Consider the following 20498-nt stretch of genomic DNA (forward strand, 5'->3'; position numbering starts at 1 on the left):
GTGGGATTTCATCCGTTTTCCTCCCACACTCCAAAGACGTGCAGGTTTGTAGGTTAATCGGCTTGATTATCTTTCAGTTTAGTTTATTGTCACATGTACCGAGGTACAGTGAAAAACTTTTGTTGCCTTCATAACGTTGATACGATCAAGCAAATCATAAGATCACGTTTAGAGGCTGAAATAATATATTAGTATCAGAAGAGTCGAAACCAGAATACATTGGAGGAGCAGCACCACCTCATATTTCGCTTGGGTAGTTCACACCCCAGCAGAATGAACATTGACTTCTCCAATTTCAGGTAGTCCCTGCTTTCTCCATCTTTCCCCTCCCCTTCCCAGCTCTCCCACAGCCCACGGTCTCCGCCTCTTCCTTTCTTCCCCCCACCCCCCCCCCTACATCAGTCTGAAGAAGGGTCTCGACCCGAAACGTCACCCATTCCTTCGCTCCATAGATGTTGCCTCACCCGCTGAGTTCCTCCAGCTTTTTGCCTACCATACTTATTAGTACAATCAAACTCAGCAATAACATTCCCAGCTGTGAGCGTGAACTAAGTCATCCACTTGTTACTCAAGTAGGTAATGTATTCCATCAAAAATCCCCACAATGTTTCATTGCAAAGTGGACATAAAAGATCTTTCAGTTCTCCGTTGTATAAAAGTGTTTATCTGTGGTGGACCCAGGGATATCCTTGATCTTCAACGGTTCCCCCCCCCCCCCCCCCCAAAAATTTACATCCATTTTAACTCGCAATTGTGAATTATCTCAATGTTATCTGCGAAGCGTTGTCTGCGAAGGGCGCTCAGCATCGCCAAGGACTGCTCTCACCCCAACCATGGACTGTTTACCCTCCTACCATCCGGGAGGCGCTACAGGTCTCTCCGTTGCAGGACCAGCAGGTCCAGGAACAGCTTCTTCCCGGCGGCTGTTACACTACTCAACACTGTACCTCGGGGACTGCCAACCACCCCCCCCCACCCTCCCCCCGGGACACTCCTCCCACAGGAGAAAAACACTATGACTGTATGCATGTAAATAGATTTATTTATTGCTCATATTCTATGTCGCTCTTCCAGGGAGATGCTAACTGCATTTTGTTGTCTCTGTACTGTACACTGACAATGACAATTAAAGTTGAATCTGAATCTGAATCTTATCTTGGCGACAGTTAGCTGACTTTAGAGATTGCATGTTGTGGGCAGAGCCAACCCATCCTATACACATCAGCCACCTACGAAGTGGTCTTAGACTCCATCTGGTGGCAGTCTCAAGTTCTCGCATCCACCTCCATACACTTCCTCCACATCAGTTGTGCACACCCCATGAATTGCACTTTAGTTTAGTAGATAATAGGCCCTTCGTCCCACCGAGCCTTTTTAGTTTAGATTAGAGCTACAGCGCGGAAACAGGCCCTTCGGCCCACCGACTCTGCGCTGACCAGCGATCCCCGCATCCTAACACTATCCTACACACACACACTAGGGACTGTTTACAATCACACCAAGCCAATTGACCTACTAACCTGTACGTCTTTGGAGTGTGGGAGGAAAGCGGAGATCCCGGAGAAAACCCGCGCAGGTCACGGGGAGAACGTACAAACTTGATACAGGCAGCGCCCGTGGTCAGGATCGAACCCGCGTCTCTGGCGCTGTGAGGCAGCAACTCTACCGCTGCGCCCACTGTGTCGCCCTTTGATCTCATTCATAAATTCTGCTCATGTCACTCCCTTCCCCTCCCCACTCCCTCAGTTTTGCACACCCCATGAATTGCACTTTTATCTCATTCATGATGGAGGACATTTTAAAAAACCCCATAAAATATTAATTAAATGTTGTCATTTGGTTCAAGCCATCAGCATCATTGAGCAATATTGTAGCAATATGACAGACCAGACTCGGGCACAGTGTGTTTCCTTTACCTGACCCCTGTTTCAAACTATGTGTGGGAAGGAACCGCAGTTGCCGATTTAAGGACCTGTCCCACTTTCACGACCTAATTCACAACCTCTGCCGAGTTTGCCCTCGACTCATACTCGCAGCATGGTCGGCACGAGGTCGCAGGAGGTCGTGATGTTAGTCGTAGGCAAAGATTCTAGAGTATCTTCGGTCGTAGGTACTCGTGGCATCAAGTAGGTCGGGGCGTTTTTTCCAGCATGATGAAAAATGTCCACGAGTAAAAAAGGTTGTGAATTAGGTCGTGAAAGTGGGACAGCCCTTTACACCGAAGATAGAGACACAAACAGCTGGAGTAACTCAGCGGGTCAGGCAGCATCTCTGGAGAACAGTTCAGCTGCGTTACTCCAGCTTTGTGTGTCCGTCTACAATTCCAAACTACTTTTTTATGAACAATTTTGTAGAATTCACAGTTTATTTTTTTTACTTCCCCTGTTCTTTGAGATATAGGAAAACCCCCAGGATATGTTTTTCTTTCATTTTCTTTTCAATGGCAGGTCCCACCACAACATTTAAGCAGGTAATGTCAGAATGGATTGGCTAAATGCACAGTCTTTTAGCCAGAGTAGGGGGATCAAGTACCAGAGGACATATGTGATCAGCCATGATCACGTTGAATGGCGGTGCTGGCTCGTAGGGCCGAATGGCCTACTCCTGCACCTATTGCCTATTGTCCTATTGTGAAGGGTAAAGATTTAATAGGAACATGAGGGGCAACCTTTTTACACAAAGCGTGGTGGGTGTATGGAACAAGCAGAGGAAGTAGTTGAGGCTGGTACTAACACAACATTTAAGAAACATTTAGACAGGTACAAGGTTTAGAGGGATATGGGCCAAATGCGGGCAGGTGGGACTACTGTAGATGGGGCATGTTGGTCTGCGTGGGCTAGATGGGCTGAAGGGCCTATTTTCATGCTTCATGACTCTATGACTCGGAATTTACCTTTTTCCTCGGGCTTCAGGTAATCTTCTCCTTGTGGGGAGATCCCCAAACACCTCGAACCCCCGAGTAAAGATTTAAGTTCAGTTTCTCACATTGTTGCAACTGTTGTTTGCAAGCAAGTTCTCAAATTCACACGGCAGTCAGATTGCTCGAGGATCAAAAGGCATTGCCACCTGTATATAAAGAACACAAATTCATTATGTCTCCTCTTTGAGCTCAGGGGATTAACGTGCAGAGAAAAACATATTTAGACCTTAATAATTTATAGAAAAGCACTCGCGATGGAGCAGGTTCACTTCTCTGCTGAATTATCGACACTGCGAGCATTTTAACCTATTGAGCACATGTGATACTTTAAGAAATTCAAAGGCAGACAAGAGGAACTGCTGAAGCTGCAATCTTGACACACACACACACACACTTTTACATTAAATCTTCATGGATTTTAAATTCCTGGCTTCTAAATGACTGATTCACACCCATCCTCTGTAATCCGTGTCTCTAGTTCACTTCCTGTTCACTTAGACCCCCGGAGCTTGACAGGTGGTGTTCACAAGTCGGAGGAGCAGAATTAGGCCATTCGGCCCATCAAGTCTACTCCGCCATTCATTCGAGGCTGATCTATCTTTCCCTCTCAATTAACCTTCTAACCTGCAAATGTTTGGGATGTGGGAGGAAACCGGGGAAATCCCACGCGGTCTCAGGGAGAACGCCCGAAACGTCGCCCATTCCTTCTCTCCTGAGATGCTGCCTCACCCGCTGAGTTACTCCAGCATTTTGTGCCTATCTTCGATACAAACTCACAAACTCCGTACAGACAGCACCCGTGGTCAGGATCAAACCTGGGTCTCTGGCGCCTTAAGGCAGCAACTCTACCGCTGCGCCACTGTCGTAAGGTCATGATAGGAGCAGAATTAGGCCATTCGGCCCATCAAGTCTACTCCGCCATTCAATCATGGCTGATCTATCTTTTCCTCTCAACCCCAGTTTCCTGCCCTCTCCCCATAACCCCCGGCACGTGTACAAATCAAGAATCTGTCAATCTCCACCTTAAAAATATCTATTGAATTCCACAGATTCAGCGTCTTCTGACTAAAGAAATTCCTCCTCATCTCCTTTCTAAAGGTACGTCCTTTTATTCAGTGTGTTCAGGTCCATTTGGTTTAGTTATTGAAGTCATGTGGCTCCATGGACAGTAACACTCACATCACACATGCTGCAGGTAACGTAATCTCAACAAAAGCCAGTGTAGCCACCCAGCGGTATCATCACCGAGTTCCCCGTCGTCAACTATAATGGGACTGTTGATGTCCAGAAACTTACCTGGGTTAGTTACATGGCTGGCACAGTGGCCACTGCCTCACAGCGCCAGAGGCCCAGGTTCGATCCCGATCTTGGATGCTGTCTGGGTGGAGTCTGTGACCGCGTGGGTTTCCTCCCACATGCCAAAGATGTGCGAGGTTGCAGGCTATGTCCTCTGGTTCTCCATTCCCCCACACTGGCCAAGAGACTCTGTGCATCCACCCAATCTGTTCCCCCCATGATTTTATCCACCTCTGTAAGGATCACCCCTCATCCTCCTGCGCTCCAGGGAGTTGAGTTCCAGCCACGAGACACAATAATTCATCTTTGAACCGGTTTCAGGTGGGACTAGCATCCAAGTACCCCAAATTACTGGTCTTGGTCTTGCACTAAACATTATTCCCTTTATCATGTATCTGTACACTGTGGATGGCTCGATTGTAATCATGTATTGTCTTTCTACTGACGGGTTAGCACGCAACAATAAGCTTTTCACTGTACCTCAGTCTTGCTTCATTGTGTGTCCTGATGCACCTTGGAAGCAATGAGGTTCTTTCGCAGTGCAGACTGACCCTTAGACCAACAACAAGGGAAGACCTCATCGAAACGTACCGAATAGTGAAAGGCTTGGACAGAGTGGATGCGGAGAGGATGGTTTCACTAGTGGGAGAGTCTAGGACTAGAGGGCACAGCCTCAGAATCAAAGTACGTTCATTTAGGAGGGAAATGATGAAAACATTCTTTAATCAGAGGGCAGTGAATCTGTGGAATTCTTTGCCACAGAAGGCGGTGGAGGCCAAGTCAGTGAATACTGTTAAGGCAGAGATAGATAGATGTTTGATTAGTACAGGTGTCAGGGGTTATGGGAAGAAGGCAGGAGAATGGGGTTAGTGGGAGATATTGATCAGCCATGATTGAATGGCGGAGTAGACTTGATGGGCCGAATGGCCTAATTCTACTCCTATCACTCATTACCTTATGACTAACCCCTCCTGTTCCAAGGGGGGAGTAAAATTGTGTGATTTGTGTAAACAGTATTGAATGTATTTGTAGCCTCCGGAAATATGTCGGAATAATTTTCTGTACAGTTCCGGTATTGTACATATTTTTTACTTGGATAAAGTTTATTTAGATTTTTATTTATTTTAAACTGAAGGGCATTGACTGGTATCTGACATATATACAACTTAGAACAGTACAGCATAGGATCAGGCCCTTCAGCCCACTATGTCTGTGCCGAACATGATGCCACGATCAACTAATCTCGTCAGCCTGCATCTGATCCATATCCACGGGCCTCTCCCTGTCAATCGGCCATGAAAATACACATATATTAGAAATAAATATACAAGCATAGCAATTCTTTTGTTAAAATAAGTGCATTTATTTTTTAATTCAGTGCATGGAAGTCCTCTGCACTCATTCCCTGTTCGATAAAAAAATGTTGCATGAAAGCTTTTACATTCCTCATGTACATTAATTAGTTTTTAATCTCAAACGACAATTTAAAAAAAAACGCCGCTATTTTCAAGCGGACGCTAGTGATTTGTTTACTGATTTTACCGAAGGGGTCGGGGATATAAAAATTGCAAGGGTTAGTAGATCATCGGTCAGATCACTGCTGCACGGTGGCTCTGCAGTTGCAGCAGTGCATGTTAGTCGCAAATACTCTCGCATTTCATCGAAGCAGATTCCCAGAATGAACCTCCATTCCACCGGCAGCTGGAGCTGAAGATGAGCGGGTGCCCCTGGACTGAGCGGGGTCACTACGCAGCCTTGCAGCGTGCCATCGATCTCCCGCCCTCGGATAATAGACAAGCTTGCGGCTTGTCCCCCTGTGGGGACAAATCAAACCCCCGTCAGCAAATCGCAACATTGCCCCAGCACCGAATCAGTAGCAGGTCACAACCCACTCACAGGGCAACGGTTGAAAGGCCATTTGGGGTCACCAACTAAAACTGGCATTTCATCCGTGTCCAAATCACAAACTAATCTAATTTAAATTATTATTTGGGGCGACAGAGTTTTTTTTTAAAAAACCTAAAATAATTTACAATAATATGTACGATACAAAATAAATTAAAAAAACCCCACCCACCATAATACAAAATCACCCAATTATCTAGAAACATAGAAAATAGGTGCAGGAGTACCTATATGGTTATTAGATTAGATTAGATTATTTAATGACCACACAGTCAAGCTGGTGGAATTCAGGTTCAGTACAGGATGTTACAAGGTAGGCTGATTCCCGTCAAACATAACATAAAACACAACATCATACAATATACAGTACATGCATGGGGAGGATATGTGCTGTTATCATAGTGTGTTCAGAATTCGGATTGCGTGTGGGTAAAAACTGTTTTTAAATCGAGATGTCTTGGCGGACAGTGAGCTGTAGCGCCTTCCTGATGGCAGCAGGTGGAAGATGTGGTGAGCTGGGTGGGAGGGATCAGAGATGATTTTCTTCACCCTTGACACAGACCGTTTGTGATGGAGTGATTCTATTGATGGAAGGGGAGTGCTGATGATTTTGGATGCTTTGTTAACTATGCGTTGTAATTTATTACGGTTATATAGGAGTAGGCCAATTTCTACACAGCGGGCCAATTAACCTACAAACCCGCACGTCTGTGGGATGTTGACAGATACCCACGTGGTCGCAGGGAGAACGTGCAAATTGGTTTTGTGGATTAGATATTTAAAGGGAAGCGGTGGAGAGGGGGGAAGATTTAATAGGAACCTGAGGGGTGACTTTTATTTTTACACACATGGTGGTAGGCAAATGGAACAAGCTGCTGGAAGAGGTAGTTGAGGCAGGTGCTATCATAACATTTAAGACACATTAGGACAGAATGGGATGGGTTTAGAGGGTTACGGGACAAGCGCGGGCCAGGTGGGACTATTGTAGATGGGGCGCATTGGTCGGAGTGGACAAGTTGGGGCCCAAGGGCTTGTTTGCACACTGTATGACTCTACCACGATGTTTTAGCGACGTTCAGACATGTACATGGATCAAAGGTACACAAAATTGCTGGGGAAACTCAGCGGGTGCAGCAGCATCTATGGAGCGAAGGATGCCTTCGCTCCATAGATGCTGCTGCACCCGCTGAGTTTCCCCAGCAATTTTGTGTACCTTCGATATTCCAGCATCTGCAGTTCCCTTTTGAACACATGTACATGGATCAGACAGGTTTAGAGGGATATAGAGACATAGAAACATAGAAAATAGGTGCAGGAGTAGGCCATTCGGCCCCTCGAGCCTGCACCACCATTCAATATGATCATGGCTGATCATCCAACTCAGTATCCTGTACCTGCCTTCTCTCCATACCCCCTGATCCCCTTATCTAAACATATATTCTTGAAACAACTCAAGGATGCATTCCACCCCCCGCGGTGCCCAGCAGTCCCGGAAACCCCCCACGGCGCCCGTGGTCAGCGTGTAGTCCCTCTCTAATATCACCCGGGCGCGGACATAACCCCCCCCGAAAAGGGGCAGGCAGCCGACTCGGGCAGAGCCCTCTTCCGCCTGGCTCCGTGACTCGCGGGTGGCCAGCGTGGCCAGGCCCAGGAGCACGAGAGTCGTACCTTTTTCTGGTCGCCGGTGGATTTCCAACATTTCGAACGTTTCCAGCGACCTGCTGCCACTATGACGGGTACCGGCAAGTCGCCGAAATAAAACCGTGTAAGCGGGACAGGCCCAAGAGTCCATGTCTTGGCCCGTCAGTGTTTGAGACATGATCGCAGTTAGTCATTTACTCACCTTGTAAGTGCTACACACCAGGTTAAAGAGAGAGTGCACCGCCTGGCTCTCTAACTCGTCAGTATGTTTCTGCAAAGTCAATGGAGATTTACCAAAATCAGAGCCAGCTTCAGATAAAGTTATTCAGATAATGATCGAATTATTTTCCTACTCCTCAACAAATGGAATGAAGGAGTGAACTTAAATAAATCACAGAAGCAAGGTCTGTTCTGAACCTGCTGTGTTAATGACATGGTAGACACAAACGGCTGGAGTAACTCAGCGGGTGAGGCAGCATCTCTGAAGAGAAGGAGTGGGTGACGTTTCAGATCGAGACCCTGCTTCAGACTCAATGACATGCCTGCAGACTTCACCAATGGCCAGATCTGATAATGTGTATACAATGTTATACCTCTGTACGTAACAAGAGACCGAGAGTGTAACAAGTGTCTAAGTACAATTGTTTTGCTGAGTAACCTAAATGGATCCAATTGCCAGAATTATTTGATTAACATACATCTTGATAAGTCGTCAGCTTTAGTTTTAAGTTTAGAGACACAGCATAGAAACAGGCCCTTCGGCCCACCGAGTCCATGCCAACCAGCGATCTATCCTACACACTAGGGGCAATTTACAGAAGCCAATTTACCTGCACGTCTTTGGAGTGTGGGAGGAAACCGGATCACCCGGGGAAAAACCACGCGGTCACAGGGAGAACGTGCAAACTCCGTACAGACAGACAGACCCTGTAGTCAGGATTGAACCTGGGTCTCTGGTTCTGTACGGCAGCAACTCTACCGCTGCGCCACCGTGCTGCCCAGCTCCGTGCAATGTGAGGAGGAACAGATTCCAGTTTCTTGTCGCTCCAACGTAGGCGGGGAATGGGGGGGAGGGGTGGTGGCAGTGTGTGTGTGTGCACCCGTTTAAGTTGGTGCTAACAAGCAACCCACATGCTACAAGCATTATCCAACGTTCTCCTTCCTACTGGAGCATGGGTAAACATTCATAATCATTGGTACTTCAATAACTGTTGATCTACAACCAGCAAAACAGAGAGCTAATTGTGTTCAGTCACTGCGCTGAATAACATGTGGTGCCTGTGATAAGCTGCTTGTTTCCCATTCGTCACTGTATCGATGGTTGGTGACCAAGTAAATGATACCATCTAGAACATAGAATAGTTCAGCACAGGAACAGGCCCTTCAGCCACAACATTTGCACCGGACATGATGCCTGGTCTCATCTGCCTGTACATGATCCATGTCCCTATATTCCCTGCACTTCCATCAGCCTGTCTGAAACACTCTTAAACGCCACGACCATATCTGCCTCCACTACCACTCCCCCGACGATGCATTCCAGGCCCCCGCCACTCTCTGGGTTGCCCCCGCACATCTCCATTAAACTTTCCCCCTCTCTCCTTATAGCTATGCCCTCTAGTATTGGACATCTCCACTCTGGGGGGAAAAAATGTTCTGACTGTCTACCACATCTGTGCCTCTCATAACTCTGTATACTTCTGTAAAGTCTCCCCTCAACCTCCGAGGTTCCAGAGAATTAGGTGTTCAATGTAGAGACTGAATGCAATGAACTCTCTGTCCTCCAGGAAACAAAGTTCAACAAAAGCCATCATGGACGACGTCAAAACAGGATGGCGGTGGATTCTGATCTTACTTCTGAATGACGTCTGTCAGTCGACTCGGGCAGAACCCTCGAGTGCCCGCTGTCTGGGTCCTTGAACGGCCATCTTGGCCAGGCCCAGGAGCGAAACGCCAAGGACATTCCCCATCCGCCCACTGACCTTTCCCCTCCCCCCTCCCCACCACCACCACGGACATTGTGGGCCTAAGGGCCTGTTTCTGTGCTGTACTGGTATACATTCTTAAAGAAGGGAGTTCTCATGTTACTTTGTGCGAAAAAACTCCCCTCGCCTTTTTAAACGGGTGACCCGTTTTAGTTCTAGAAAATAGGGGGGAAATATCTGTACACACCCATCCTGCCAAGTCCCCTCATGATCACGTCTATTTCAATCAAATCATCTTATGTTCATAAGTGATAGGAGCAGAATTAGGCCATTCAGCCCCATCAAGTCTACTCTGCCATTCAATCATGGCTGATCTATCTTTCCCTCTCCTGCCTTCTCCTCATAACCCCTGACACCCGTACTAATCAAGAATCCGTCAATCTCCATCTAAAAAATACCCAATGACTTGGCCTCCACTGCTTCTGTGGCAATGAATTCCACAGATTCACCACCCTCCGGCTAAAGACATTTCTCCTCATCTTCTTTCTAAAAGGCACGTCTTTTTATTCCAAGGGAATGGGCTCTGGTGCTGGATTCTCCCACTAGTGGAAACATCCTCTCCACACCCACTCTATATCCAGGCCTTTCGCCATTCGGTAAATTTCAATGAGGTGGCCCTTCACCCTTCTAAACTCTGGCGACTACAGGCCCACTCTTAAGGTCATAAGTGATAGGAGTAGAATTAGGCCATTCGGCCCTTCGAGTCTACTCTGTCATTCGATCGTGGCTGATCTATCTTCCCCTCTCAACCCCATTCTCCTGCCTTCTCCCCATAACCCCTGACACCCGTACAAGCCCAGTGCCGTTGAATGCTCATCATATGTTAACCCACTCATTCCTGGGGCCCTTGCGTAGGTGCAGCGGTGGGTTTAATGACTTACCCCGTTGACCAGGATCCAGGGCACGTACTGGTGCGGTGGGTCTAACGCTGCCGTCAGCTCTGCGTTGCGGTGCATCAGCTGACTCCCCAGGTCACCGTGGACACATTTCTCAATCTCACCCCAGGTGACGTTGGGCTCGTAGACTTTCAGGCACTGCGGAGATGACGGAACGGAACGGAACAGAGGCGTCAAAACCGAACCGCAAAAGAGACGCCGTTCCCCCGCGGGTTTGCAAACGCTTCCCCCTCGCCCGGAAGATTTACCGGGATGTGGCCAGGACTCAAGGGCCGGAGCTACAGGGAGAGGTTGAGCAGGCTGGGACTCTATTCCTTGGAGGATGAGAGGTGATCTTATAGAGGCGTACAAAATCGTGAGAGGAATAGATCGGGTAGACGCACATAGTCTCTTGGCCCAAGTAGGGGAATTGAGAACCAGAGGATTAAGGTTGGGGGGGGGGGGGAGATTTAATAGGAACCCGAGGGGTAACCTTTGCACACCAAGGGTGGTGGATGCATGGAACGAGCTGCCGGAGGAGGTAGTTGAGGCAGGGACTATCGCAATGTTTCAGAAACATTTAGACAGGTACACTGATAGGGTAGGTTTAGAAGGATATGGGCCAAATGCAGGCAGGTGGGAATAGTTGGCCGGTATGGGCAGGTTGGACTGAAGGGCCTGTTTCCACGCTGCATGAATCTAGTGGCCCAGGATTCAGTAACAGGGTCCCAGGTCCAGCCCCATGTTCCACGGTTATCTCCACTACAACTAATGTCACATGGTCCCACAGGGTGGCATGGTGCCACAGTGGTCTAGTCGCTGCCTTAACGCACCCGAGGCCCAGTTTCAATCCTGACCACGGGTGCTGTCTGTCTGTACAGATTCTTTTTGTTCTCCCCGTGACCTGCGTGGGTTATCTCCGGGATCTCCGATTTCCTCCCACACTCCAAAGACGTACAGGTTTGTAGGATCATTGGCTCGGTATAATTGTACATTGCCCCCTGTGTGTAGGATAGTGTCAGCGTGCAGGGATCGCTGGTCGGCACAGACTCGGTGGGCCGAAGGGCCTGTTTCCGCGCTGCATCTCTAAACTAAACCAAGGGGAACTGTGCCTGCAAGGACGTGGGAAGTGGAAGCAACAGTGGCCGCAATACTTATGTGAACGGGGAAGTGGGAATACCAAGAAATGAAAAGAGGAAGCGAGAAGGTGTCACAAAATGCCCCAGGACCTGGTTCCTGCCGTCCTAAGCCCCCAATACTCCCTTGACATTGAAAGCTGTTAGTATAGGGCGGCACGGTGGCGCAGCGGTAGACGTGCTGCCTCACAGCGCCAGAGACCCGGGTTCGATCCTGACTACGGGTGCTGTCTGTACGGAGTTTGCACATTCTCCCCTGTGACCGCGTGGGCTTTCTCCGGGATCTCTGGTTTCCTCCCACACTCCAAAGATGTACAAGTTTGTAGGTTAATTGGCTTCAGTAAATTGGGCCTAGTGTGTAGGATAGGACCAGTGTAGAGGTGATTGTTGGTCAGCACGGACTTAATAGGCCGAAGGGTTTAGTAGGCCGAAGTGCCTGTTTCCACGCTGTATCACTAACATCTAAAAGCATTGACAATTTAAAGCCTGGGATCAGAGGGAACAATTATAACAGGATGGGAGAGGCAGTGGGGTAGACATTGGAGACCCTCGGACTTTATCTTGCACTACACGTTATTCCCTTTATCATGTATCTGTACACTGTGAATGGCACGGTTGTAATCAGTTGCCTGCTCTGTGCCTTGCTTGGGATGGAGGAGGGAAGGGGGTGGAGCGCCCACGTGACCAGGGGGTAACGGAGGTGGCAACACTCACCTGCTGCGCGGCTGGTAGCACGTCCGCTGCCGACTCCATGCAGAAGATGATGGGGAAGTAGCGGAAGGGGTCCTGGAGTGTGTGCATCAAGCAGGCCTGCGAAAACCCAAATAACACCCGTGCAGCAATGCAGCAGTGACATGCGGCCGCAACAACCCGGACACACGCAGTTGGCATGCACGGAATCCAGCTGCTCCCGGGACGGGACGGAGGGGGGGGAGGAGGGACAAGGTAGTCCCGAGGCATGAGACGCGATCTAACAACTTAAACATTAATGCAAGAGAAGTTATCAGATTCAAAGTCATCACAAAGTTAAATACAAAGTGCCGTCTTAGAGCCAACAGAATATGGAGCATTCACTGGAGATTCTTCAAGCAGTTAATAAAGTGATGTCTGTGACATCCATTAAGATGGAATATAGAGAATGGCTTTGTGGATCAGCGATCCGATAGTGTGTGTGTGTGTGTGTACGTGTTACAAAGCACAGTACACATACACAATTATACATGTATGTGTGCGTGTGTGTATGTGTACATATGCATGTGTATATGTATATATGCACACATATGTATACACACATGTGTGTTTACGCCCACATATATATATACACACACACACACACACAGATATACAATGAACTATTTTAAGGGACAGAAGTTTAGGGGTAACATGAGGGGGAACTTCTTTACTCAGAGAGTGGTAGCTGTGTGGAATGAGCTTCCAGTGGAAGTGGTGGAGGCAGGTTCGATTTTATCATTTAAAAATAAATTGGATAGGTATATGGACGGGAAAGGAATGGAGGGTTATGGTCTGAGTGCAGGTAGATGGGACTAGGGGAGAATAAGTGTTCGGCACGGACTAGAAGGGTCGAGATGGCCTGTTTCCGTGCTGTAATTGTTATCTGGTTATATGGTTATTTTTCGGTTACCTGATCCGTCAGTCAATGATGCCGGCAGTCGCTGAATAAATTGCCAAGTGACTCCCGTAAGTCAAGGCAGTTTTGCAGGGAGCCTGTGGGAGGAGGCCCGAGAGACGCCGGGCATGGAGTCGAGGGACAATCACAGGCCACTCGTCCCTGGCACGATGCGGTACCCACCTCGATCATGTTTCCCTGGCACTCCGGCAGGCCGTGCTGGCAGCTGAACACCCACTTCCCACTCTCATTTTTCTCCTGCGAGGGACAGAATCAAAACGTCACCAGATGAACGAGCGGAGGCATCACCACAGCCCAGTGTGGGTCACGTTCAAGCCAATCTCCACCCTATAAAGGGGCTGTGGGGATAAAAATAAGTCTCCCCCTTCCAAATCTAGTGCCCACTTCTTTAAGCGAACCGAGTTCAACGCGGGAGACGTGTCGGAAAAGAACTGCAGATGCTGGTTTAAATCGAAGATAGCACAAAATGCTGGAGTAACTCAGCGTGACAGGCAGCCTGTCCCGCTGAGTTACTCCAGCATTTTGTGTCTTTCTTCAACACAGGAGATGATCTTCTAAAGACACAATAGAACTTTATTTACCCCAGGAGGGCAATTGATCTGGCAACAGTCATAAGGAAGATTGTTCCCGATGTTGGGGAAGTCCAGGACAAGGGGTCACAGTTTAAGGATAAAGGGGAAATCCTTTAGGACCGAGATGAGAAAAACATTTTTCACACAGAGAGTGGTGAATCTCTGGAACTCTCTGCCACAGAAGGTAGTTGAGGCCAGTTCATTGGCTATATTTAAGAGGGAGTTAGATGTGGCCCTTGCGGCTAAAGGGATCGGGGGTATGGAGAGAAGGCAGGTACGGGATACTGAGTTGGATGATCAGCCATGATCATATTGAATGGCGGTGCAGGCTCGAAGGGCCGAATGGCCTAATTCTGCACCTATTTTCTATGTTAAAACACAAAAATAAGGAAACATGAAATTAAAGTGACGAGCGGAAAGGATTGGGGATGTGCAAAGATGGGTGGGGTGGGGGGGGGGGGGGGTAGGGGAGGAGGGGAGTCAGTCTACCTCATGGCAGAAGGGGGAAGAGTTACACAGTTTGATCGCCACTGGGAAGAAGGATCTCCTGTGGCGATCTGTCCGGCATCTTGGTGGAACCACCTTATAGATCAGAATTGTGTACAAAATCATGAGAGGAATAGATCGGGACAACACATGGAGTCTTTTGCCCAGAGTAGGGGGAATCAAGAACCAGAGGACATAGGTTTAAAGTGAGGGGGGGGGGGGGGGGGAAGATTTAATAGGAACCCGAGGGGTAATTTTTTTTCACACAAAGGGTGGTGGAGCTGCCGGAGGAGGTAGTTGAGGCTGGGGCTATCATTATGTTTAAGAGACATTTAGACAAGTACATGGGTTGGGCAGGTTTAGAGGGATATGGGCAAAAACGCAGGCAGGTGGGACTAGTAGAGATGGGACATGTTGGACATGTTGGGCTGAAGGGCCTGTTTTCACACTCTATGACTACACCTTCTCTAATTATAAGCATATGGAAGGGGCTTACTGGGGACTGGGGTCAAGGTGGAGGTGGCCCTGGGGACAGGTGAGGGGCAAAATGGAATAAAGGTGGGATGGAGGGAGTTGGGACAAGCGAGGGGTAGATCCCCACAGCCCCTCCATTCCCCCCCCCCCCCCACCCCCACCCTCCCACAAGACGACATCTTCTTTGGTTTGGGGCACCAGTACAGCTGGCGTCCTGGATTCCCACAGCGCCCCACAGCTTGAAACAGGGCTCTCCAGAGGAAGCTCAGAGATTTTAAAGAGTGCGCGGGTAAAGAGACCGCACAGAGAGAGAGAGAGAGAGAAAATGGAAGTCGGGGTGGATGGAAATATGAAAGAAAAGCAGAAGTGGTTACGTGTGGGTTGAATGCAGGCGGTGACTCAGAGCTTGCTGAATCGTCCTGACTCCAACACCTTCTCTCAGCAAGTGACCAGACTTCTTCAATCACCACAGAAAAATCCCATCAAGTCCTTCCTCAAGATAGACATCCTCCTCACTCGCATCCAGGTGAGAACCAACCAGGTCACTCAGTGCCTGGAACCGAGTCTATAAATCGGGACGACAGATGGCACAATGGGCTAAGTGTTCGGCTGGCAACCGGAAGGTAGCCGGTTCGAATCCCGCTTGGAGTGCATACTGTCGTTGTGTCCTTGGGCAAGACACTTCACCCACCTTTGCCTGTGTGTGAATGTGTGTGAATGTGTGTGAGTGATTGGTGGTGGTCGGAGGGGCCGTAGGTGCAGATTGGCAGCCACGCTTCCGTCAGTCTGCCCCAGGGCAGCTGTGGCTACAGAAGTAGCTTACCACCACCGAGTGTGTCTGAGGAGTGAATGAATAATGCGATGTAAAGCGCCTTGAGTATTAGAAAGGCGCTATATAAATCCCATCCATTATTATTATTATTATAAATCAATAAGATTAAGGGTAGACACAAAATGCTGGAGTAACTCAGCGGGACAAGCAGCATCTCTGGAGAGAAGGAATGGGCGAGACCCTTCTTCAGTCCCGACCCGACCCTTGAAACGTCACCCATTCCTTCTCTCCAGAGATGCTGCCTCACCTCACCCGCTGAGTTACTCCAGCATTTTGTGTCGACCTTCGATTTTAACCAGCATCTGCAGTTCTTTCTCACACAATCAATAAGGTTAGTTTGGTTTAGTTTAGCTTAGAGATGCAGTGCAGAAACTGACCCTTCAGCCCACCCAGTTCTCGCCAACCGGCGATCATCCCGTACACTAGTACTATCCCACACACAGGGGACAAATTACAATCTGTGCCGGCCAAATAACCTACAAACCTGCACGTCTTTGGAGTGAAACCGGAGCCCCCCCCCCGAGGAAAAGTCACGCAGTCACGGGGAAAACGTACAAACTACGTATAAACACACCCGTAGTCAGGATCGAACCTGGGTCTCTGGCGCTGTAAGGCAGCAAATCAACCGCTGCACCACCGTGGCCCCCCTTGACTAATTTAAAGGGAGATCGTGCAATATTGTTCACACAGTTCCTTCTGAACTTGAGGCTTTTCCTCATTCTTTTGATCGAATTCAGATGCAACGAGCTGGCCCACCTGCCCAGGGCAGCACAGTGGCGCAGCGGTAGAGTTGCTGCCTTACAGCGCCAGAGACCCAGGCTTGACCCTGACTAGGGGTGCTGTCTGTACGGAGTTTGTACATTCTCCTCGCGACCCGTGTGGGTTTTCTCCGGGTGCTCTGGTTTACTCCCACACTCCAAAGATGTACAGGTTTGTAGGTTAATGGGCTTGGTAAACTTGTGTGTGTGGTGTGTGGGGTGTGTGTGGTGTGTGTGTGTGTGTGGGGTGTGTGTGGGGTGTGTGTGGTGTGTGTGGGGTGTGTGTGGGGTGTGTGTGGGGTGTGTGTGTGTGTGTGGGGTGTGTGTGGTGTGTGTGTATGTGGGGTGTGTGTGGGGTGTGTATAGGTGTGTATAGGTGTGTATAGGTGTGTATAGGTGTGTATAGGTGTGTATAGGTGTGTATAGGTGTGTATAGGTGTGTGTGTGTATAGGTGTGTGTGTGTATAGGTGTGTGTGTGTGTGGGGTGTGTGTGTGTGTATAGGTGTGTGTGTGTGTGTGTGTGTGTGTATAGGTGTGTGTGTGGTGTGTGTGTGTGTGTGTGGGGTGTGTGTGTGTGTATAGGTGTGTGTGTGTGTATAGGTGTGTGTGGTGTGTGTGTGTGTGTGTGTGTGTGTGTGTGTGTGTGTGTGTGTGTGTGTGTGTGTGTGTGTGTGTGGCGTATGTGTGGTGTGTGTGTATATAGGTGTGTGTGTGTGTGTGTGTGTGTGTGTGTGTGTGTGTGTGGCGTGTGTGTGTGTGGTGCGTGTGTGTAGTATAGTGCTAGTTTGCGGTGATTGGTGGTCAGCACGGACTCGGTGGGCCGAAGGGCCTGTTTCTGCACTGTATCTCTAAACTACAACCACACTAAGACCGCTCCCCTCGGGCTGGTGGCGGCGTTTACCATGGCGTTTCCGTATGGTACCAGGGTGACGTTCATCACATTGTGCAGCATCAGCCAAGTGGGGAAGAGCTCCAGCACGAGAAAGCCACGACATGCTCCACAGAGACTCTCATAGTAGAGGCTGATCTCGACAGGTTCGGCCGGCTTCAACGGCTTGGACTCCAGACACTGGTGTAGCACCTGCAACAGAGATCGGCACCGGTCAGTGACTGAGCCCACTGCAAGTCCCACCGTCATGCAGCACTGATCCAGACCTCCCCTCAGCCCACCACGTCCACACAGAACATCCCGTACCCTTCCATTTACCAGCCTCTGCCAGCCGCTCATCCAGAAGTTCACGTCACCGCAGCAGGATTTGGCCATTCGGCCCATCGAGTCTACTCTGCCGTTCAATCGGGGCCTGATCGATCTTTCCCTCTCAACCCCATTCTCCTGCTTTCACCTCATAACCTTGGATTAGTAACCCTTACTAATCAATAACCTGTTAATCTCAGATTTAAAAATACCCAATGACTTGGCCTCCACAGCCGGCTGTAACAATGAATTCCACAGATTCACCACCCTCTAACGAAAGATAGCAGACTGAAAACTGTCACATCCAGGTTCAGGATCAGCTCCTGCAACCATCAAACTATTAAACACGACAATGTGCAAATGGGCTCTGAACCTATTATAGACTTGGGGCATTATTTTTGAGTTTCACATTATTATTGTCTGAAGAAGGGTCTCCACCCAAAACGTCACCTATTCCTTCTCTCCTAGGGATGCTGCCTGTCCCGCTGAGTTATTCCGGCACTTTGGGTCTATCTTCACTATTGTGTATTTATTTGCCTTTAAAAAAAAATATCTACTGAACTATTTTTTTTGTTTATTGTGGGTTTTACAGAGAACTACGTTTACATAGAACTGTTGTGCTGCTGCAAGTAAGTATTTATTTGTTCCGTTTCGGGACATATGACAATAAAACATTCTTGACTCTACCCATGAGTTCCTGGTGAAAATTCAAATAACTCTTTGTTTCATAGATACATAGACAATAGGTGCAGAAGTAGAGGCTATTCAGCCCTTCGAGCCAGCACCGCCTTTCAATGTGATCATGGCTGATCATCCACAATCAGTACCCCGTTCCTGCCTTCTCCCCCATATCCCTTGATTCCATTAGCCCCAAGAGCTCAATCTAACTCTCTTTTGAATGCATCCAGTGAATCAGCCTCCACCGCCCTCTGTGGCAGACAATTCCACAAATTCACAACTCTCGGTGTCAAAACGTTTTTCCTCATCTCCATTCTAAATGGCTTACCCCTTATTCTTAAACTGTGGCCCCTGGTTCTGGACTCCCCCAACGTCACGAACATGTTCCCTGCATCTAGCGTGTCCAGTCCCTTAATAATCTTATATGTTTCACACGAGCACATGAACTAGAAGCAGGCACAGACCATTCAAAGTACAGCAACAACATGCCTATCAATGGAGGAACTAAATCGCAAGAAGATAGACCGGGTAGACGCACATAGTCTCTTGCCCAGAGTGGGGGAAATCGAGAACCAGAGGACATAGGTTTAAGGTGGGGGGGGGGGGGGGTTTAGTAGATACCTGAAGGGGTAACATTTTCACACAAAGCGTGGTGGGTGTATGGAACAAGCTGCCAGAGGAGGTAGTTAAGGCTGGGACTACATTGAGACAGGCACATGGATAGGACAGGTTTAGGGGGATATGGGCCAAACACAGGCAGGTGGGACTAGTGTAGCTGGGACATGTTGGGCGGTGGGGGCAAGTTGGGCTGAAGGGTCCTGTTTCCACACTGTATGACTCTATATGCATAAGAAGGAACAACAGATGCTGGTTGTCACACAAAATGCTGGAGTAACTCAGCGGGTCGGTCAGCATCTCTGGAGAAAAGGCATGACTATATAACAGGCTTTAAAAAAAGACATGCACCTTAAACTGCTTCAGAGTAATTGTTAAGCTAAGCCAGACAGTGTTAGAGATCGGGTTTAAAGGTTGAGAACCGTACCTGGCAGTCTCTGGCGATTTGGAGGTTGCTACACCACTGGGTGGGTGGGAATGGACAGGGGGTCTCCCCTCTCACCTGGCCCACCGCCCAGAACAGCAGGCAACTCACAGCCGCTTCCACCCTCATCCTGCACGGCCGTAGAATAGCCCGCAATCTCCCCCGGCACAACCAAACTCAGAGTACTTCCTCTCCCACTCACATGACCAGAGTTGTTACTTGCAGGAAGAAATGTTAACCCCTCAGACGCTGCGGGTCACAACTTAGCACATGAGTCATTCTGGACTTTCCCCCACAGAGAACCGAACCAAGTCAATACAGGTGCACAGGAAATGTGTAACAAGGAAGGAACTGCAGATGCTGGTTTAAACCGAAGATAGGCACAACATCATGAGAGGAATAGATATATAGGCGCCTTTAATATCCACAAACCCACTGTCTCTTTGAATGAACAGAGGACCAGAGGACATACGTTCAAGGTGAAGGGAAAAAGATTTAATAGGGATCCGAGGGGTAACTTTTTCAGGTGGGTGTATGGAACGAGCTGCCAGAGGAGGTAGTTGAGGCTGGGGCTATCCCATTGTTTAAGGAACAGTTGGACCGGTACATGGATAGGACAGGTTTGGAGGGCTATGGAACAAAGGCAGGCGAGTTGGGTAGCTGGGACATTGTTGGCCAGTGTGGCTGGATGGGCTGAATGGCCTCTTTCCACACTGTATCAAGAGGATTTAAGAGTTTGATAGAGCTCTAGGGGCTAGTGGAGTCAAGGTATGAGGTCTCGACACGAAACGTCCCCCATCCTTCTCTCCAGAGATGCTGCCTGTCCCGCTGAGTTACTCCAGCGCTCTAGGTACATCGGAAAGGTCTCTGCTCCACTGAGCCTGTGCTCTTTGAGGAAAGGTTACAATCTTTCATGTTTTCAGCTTCTATCAAAACTTGCTTTAAATTCTCATTAAAAATTCTGCTGTTTTGATACAAGTCACAGAGTTGTTCCGCCGAATCAGACGTCCAAACCTCGAGTGGAAGAGATTACTGATTCAACGTTGATTCAACCTCA

General features: G+C 48.7%; 1 protein-coding gene across 1 annotated transcript; it reads right to left on the reverse strand.

Annotated features, from left to right (window-relative positions):
• Positions 1 to 5555: 5555 nt before the first annotated feature.
• On the reverse strand, positions 5556 to 19660 carry LOC116989521 (gamma-interferon-inducible lysosomal thiol reductase-like). The gene is made up of 7 exons (XM_033046989.1): positions 19445 to 19660; positions 17431 to 17610; positions 13569 to 13643; positions 12473 to 12568; positions 10629 to 10781; positions 7965 to 8033; positions 5556 to 6030 (listed from the first exon to the last, which is right to left on the reverse strand). The coding sequence occupies exons 1-7, from the start codon at positions 19568 to 19570 to the stop codon at positions 5962 to 5964; spliced, it is 768 nt and encodes a 255-aa protein (XP_032902880.1). The 5' UTR covers positions 19571 to 19660; the 3' UTR covers positions 5556 to 5961.
• Between the last annotated feature and the right edge of the window lie 838 nt (positions 19661 to 20498).

This window comes from Amblyraja radiata, chromosome 29 (genome assembly GCF_010909765.2).
Source record: "Amblyraja radiata isolate CabotCenter1 chromosome 29, sAmbRad1.1.pri, whole genome shotgun sequence".
NCBI lineage: Eukaryota > Metazoa > Chordata > Chondrichthyes > Rajiformes > Rajidae > Amblyraja > Amblyraja radiata.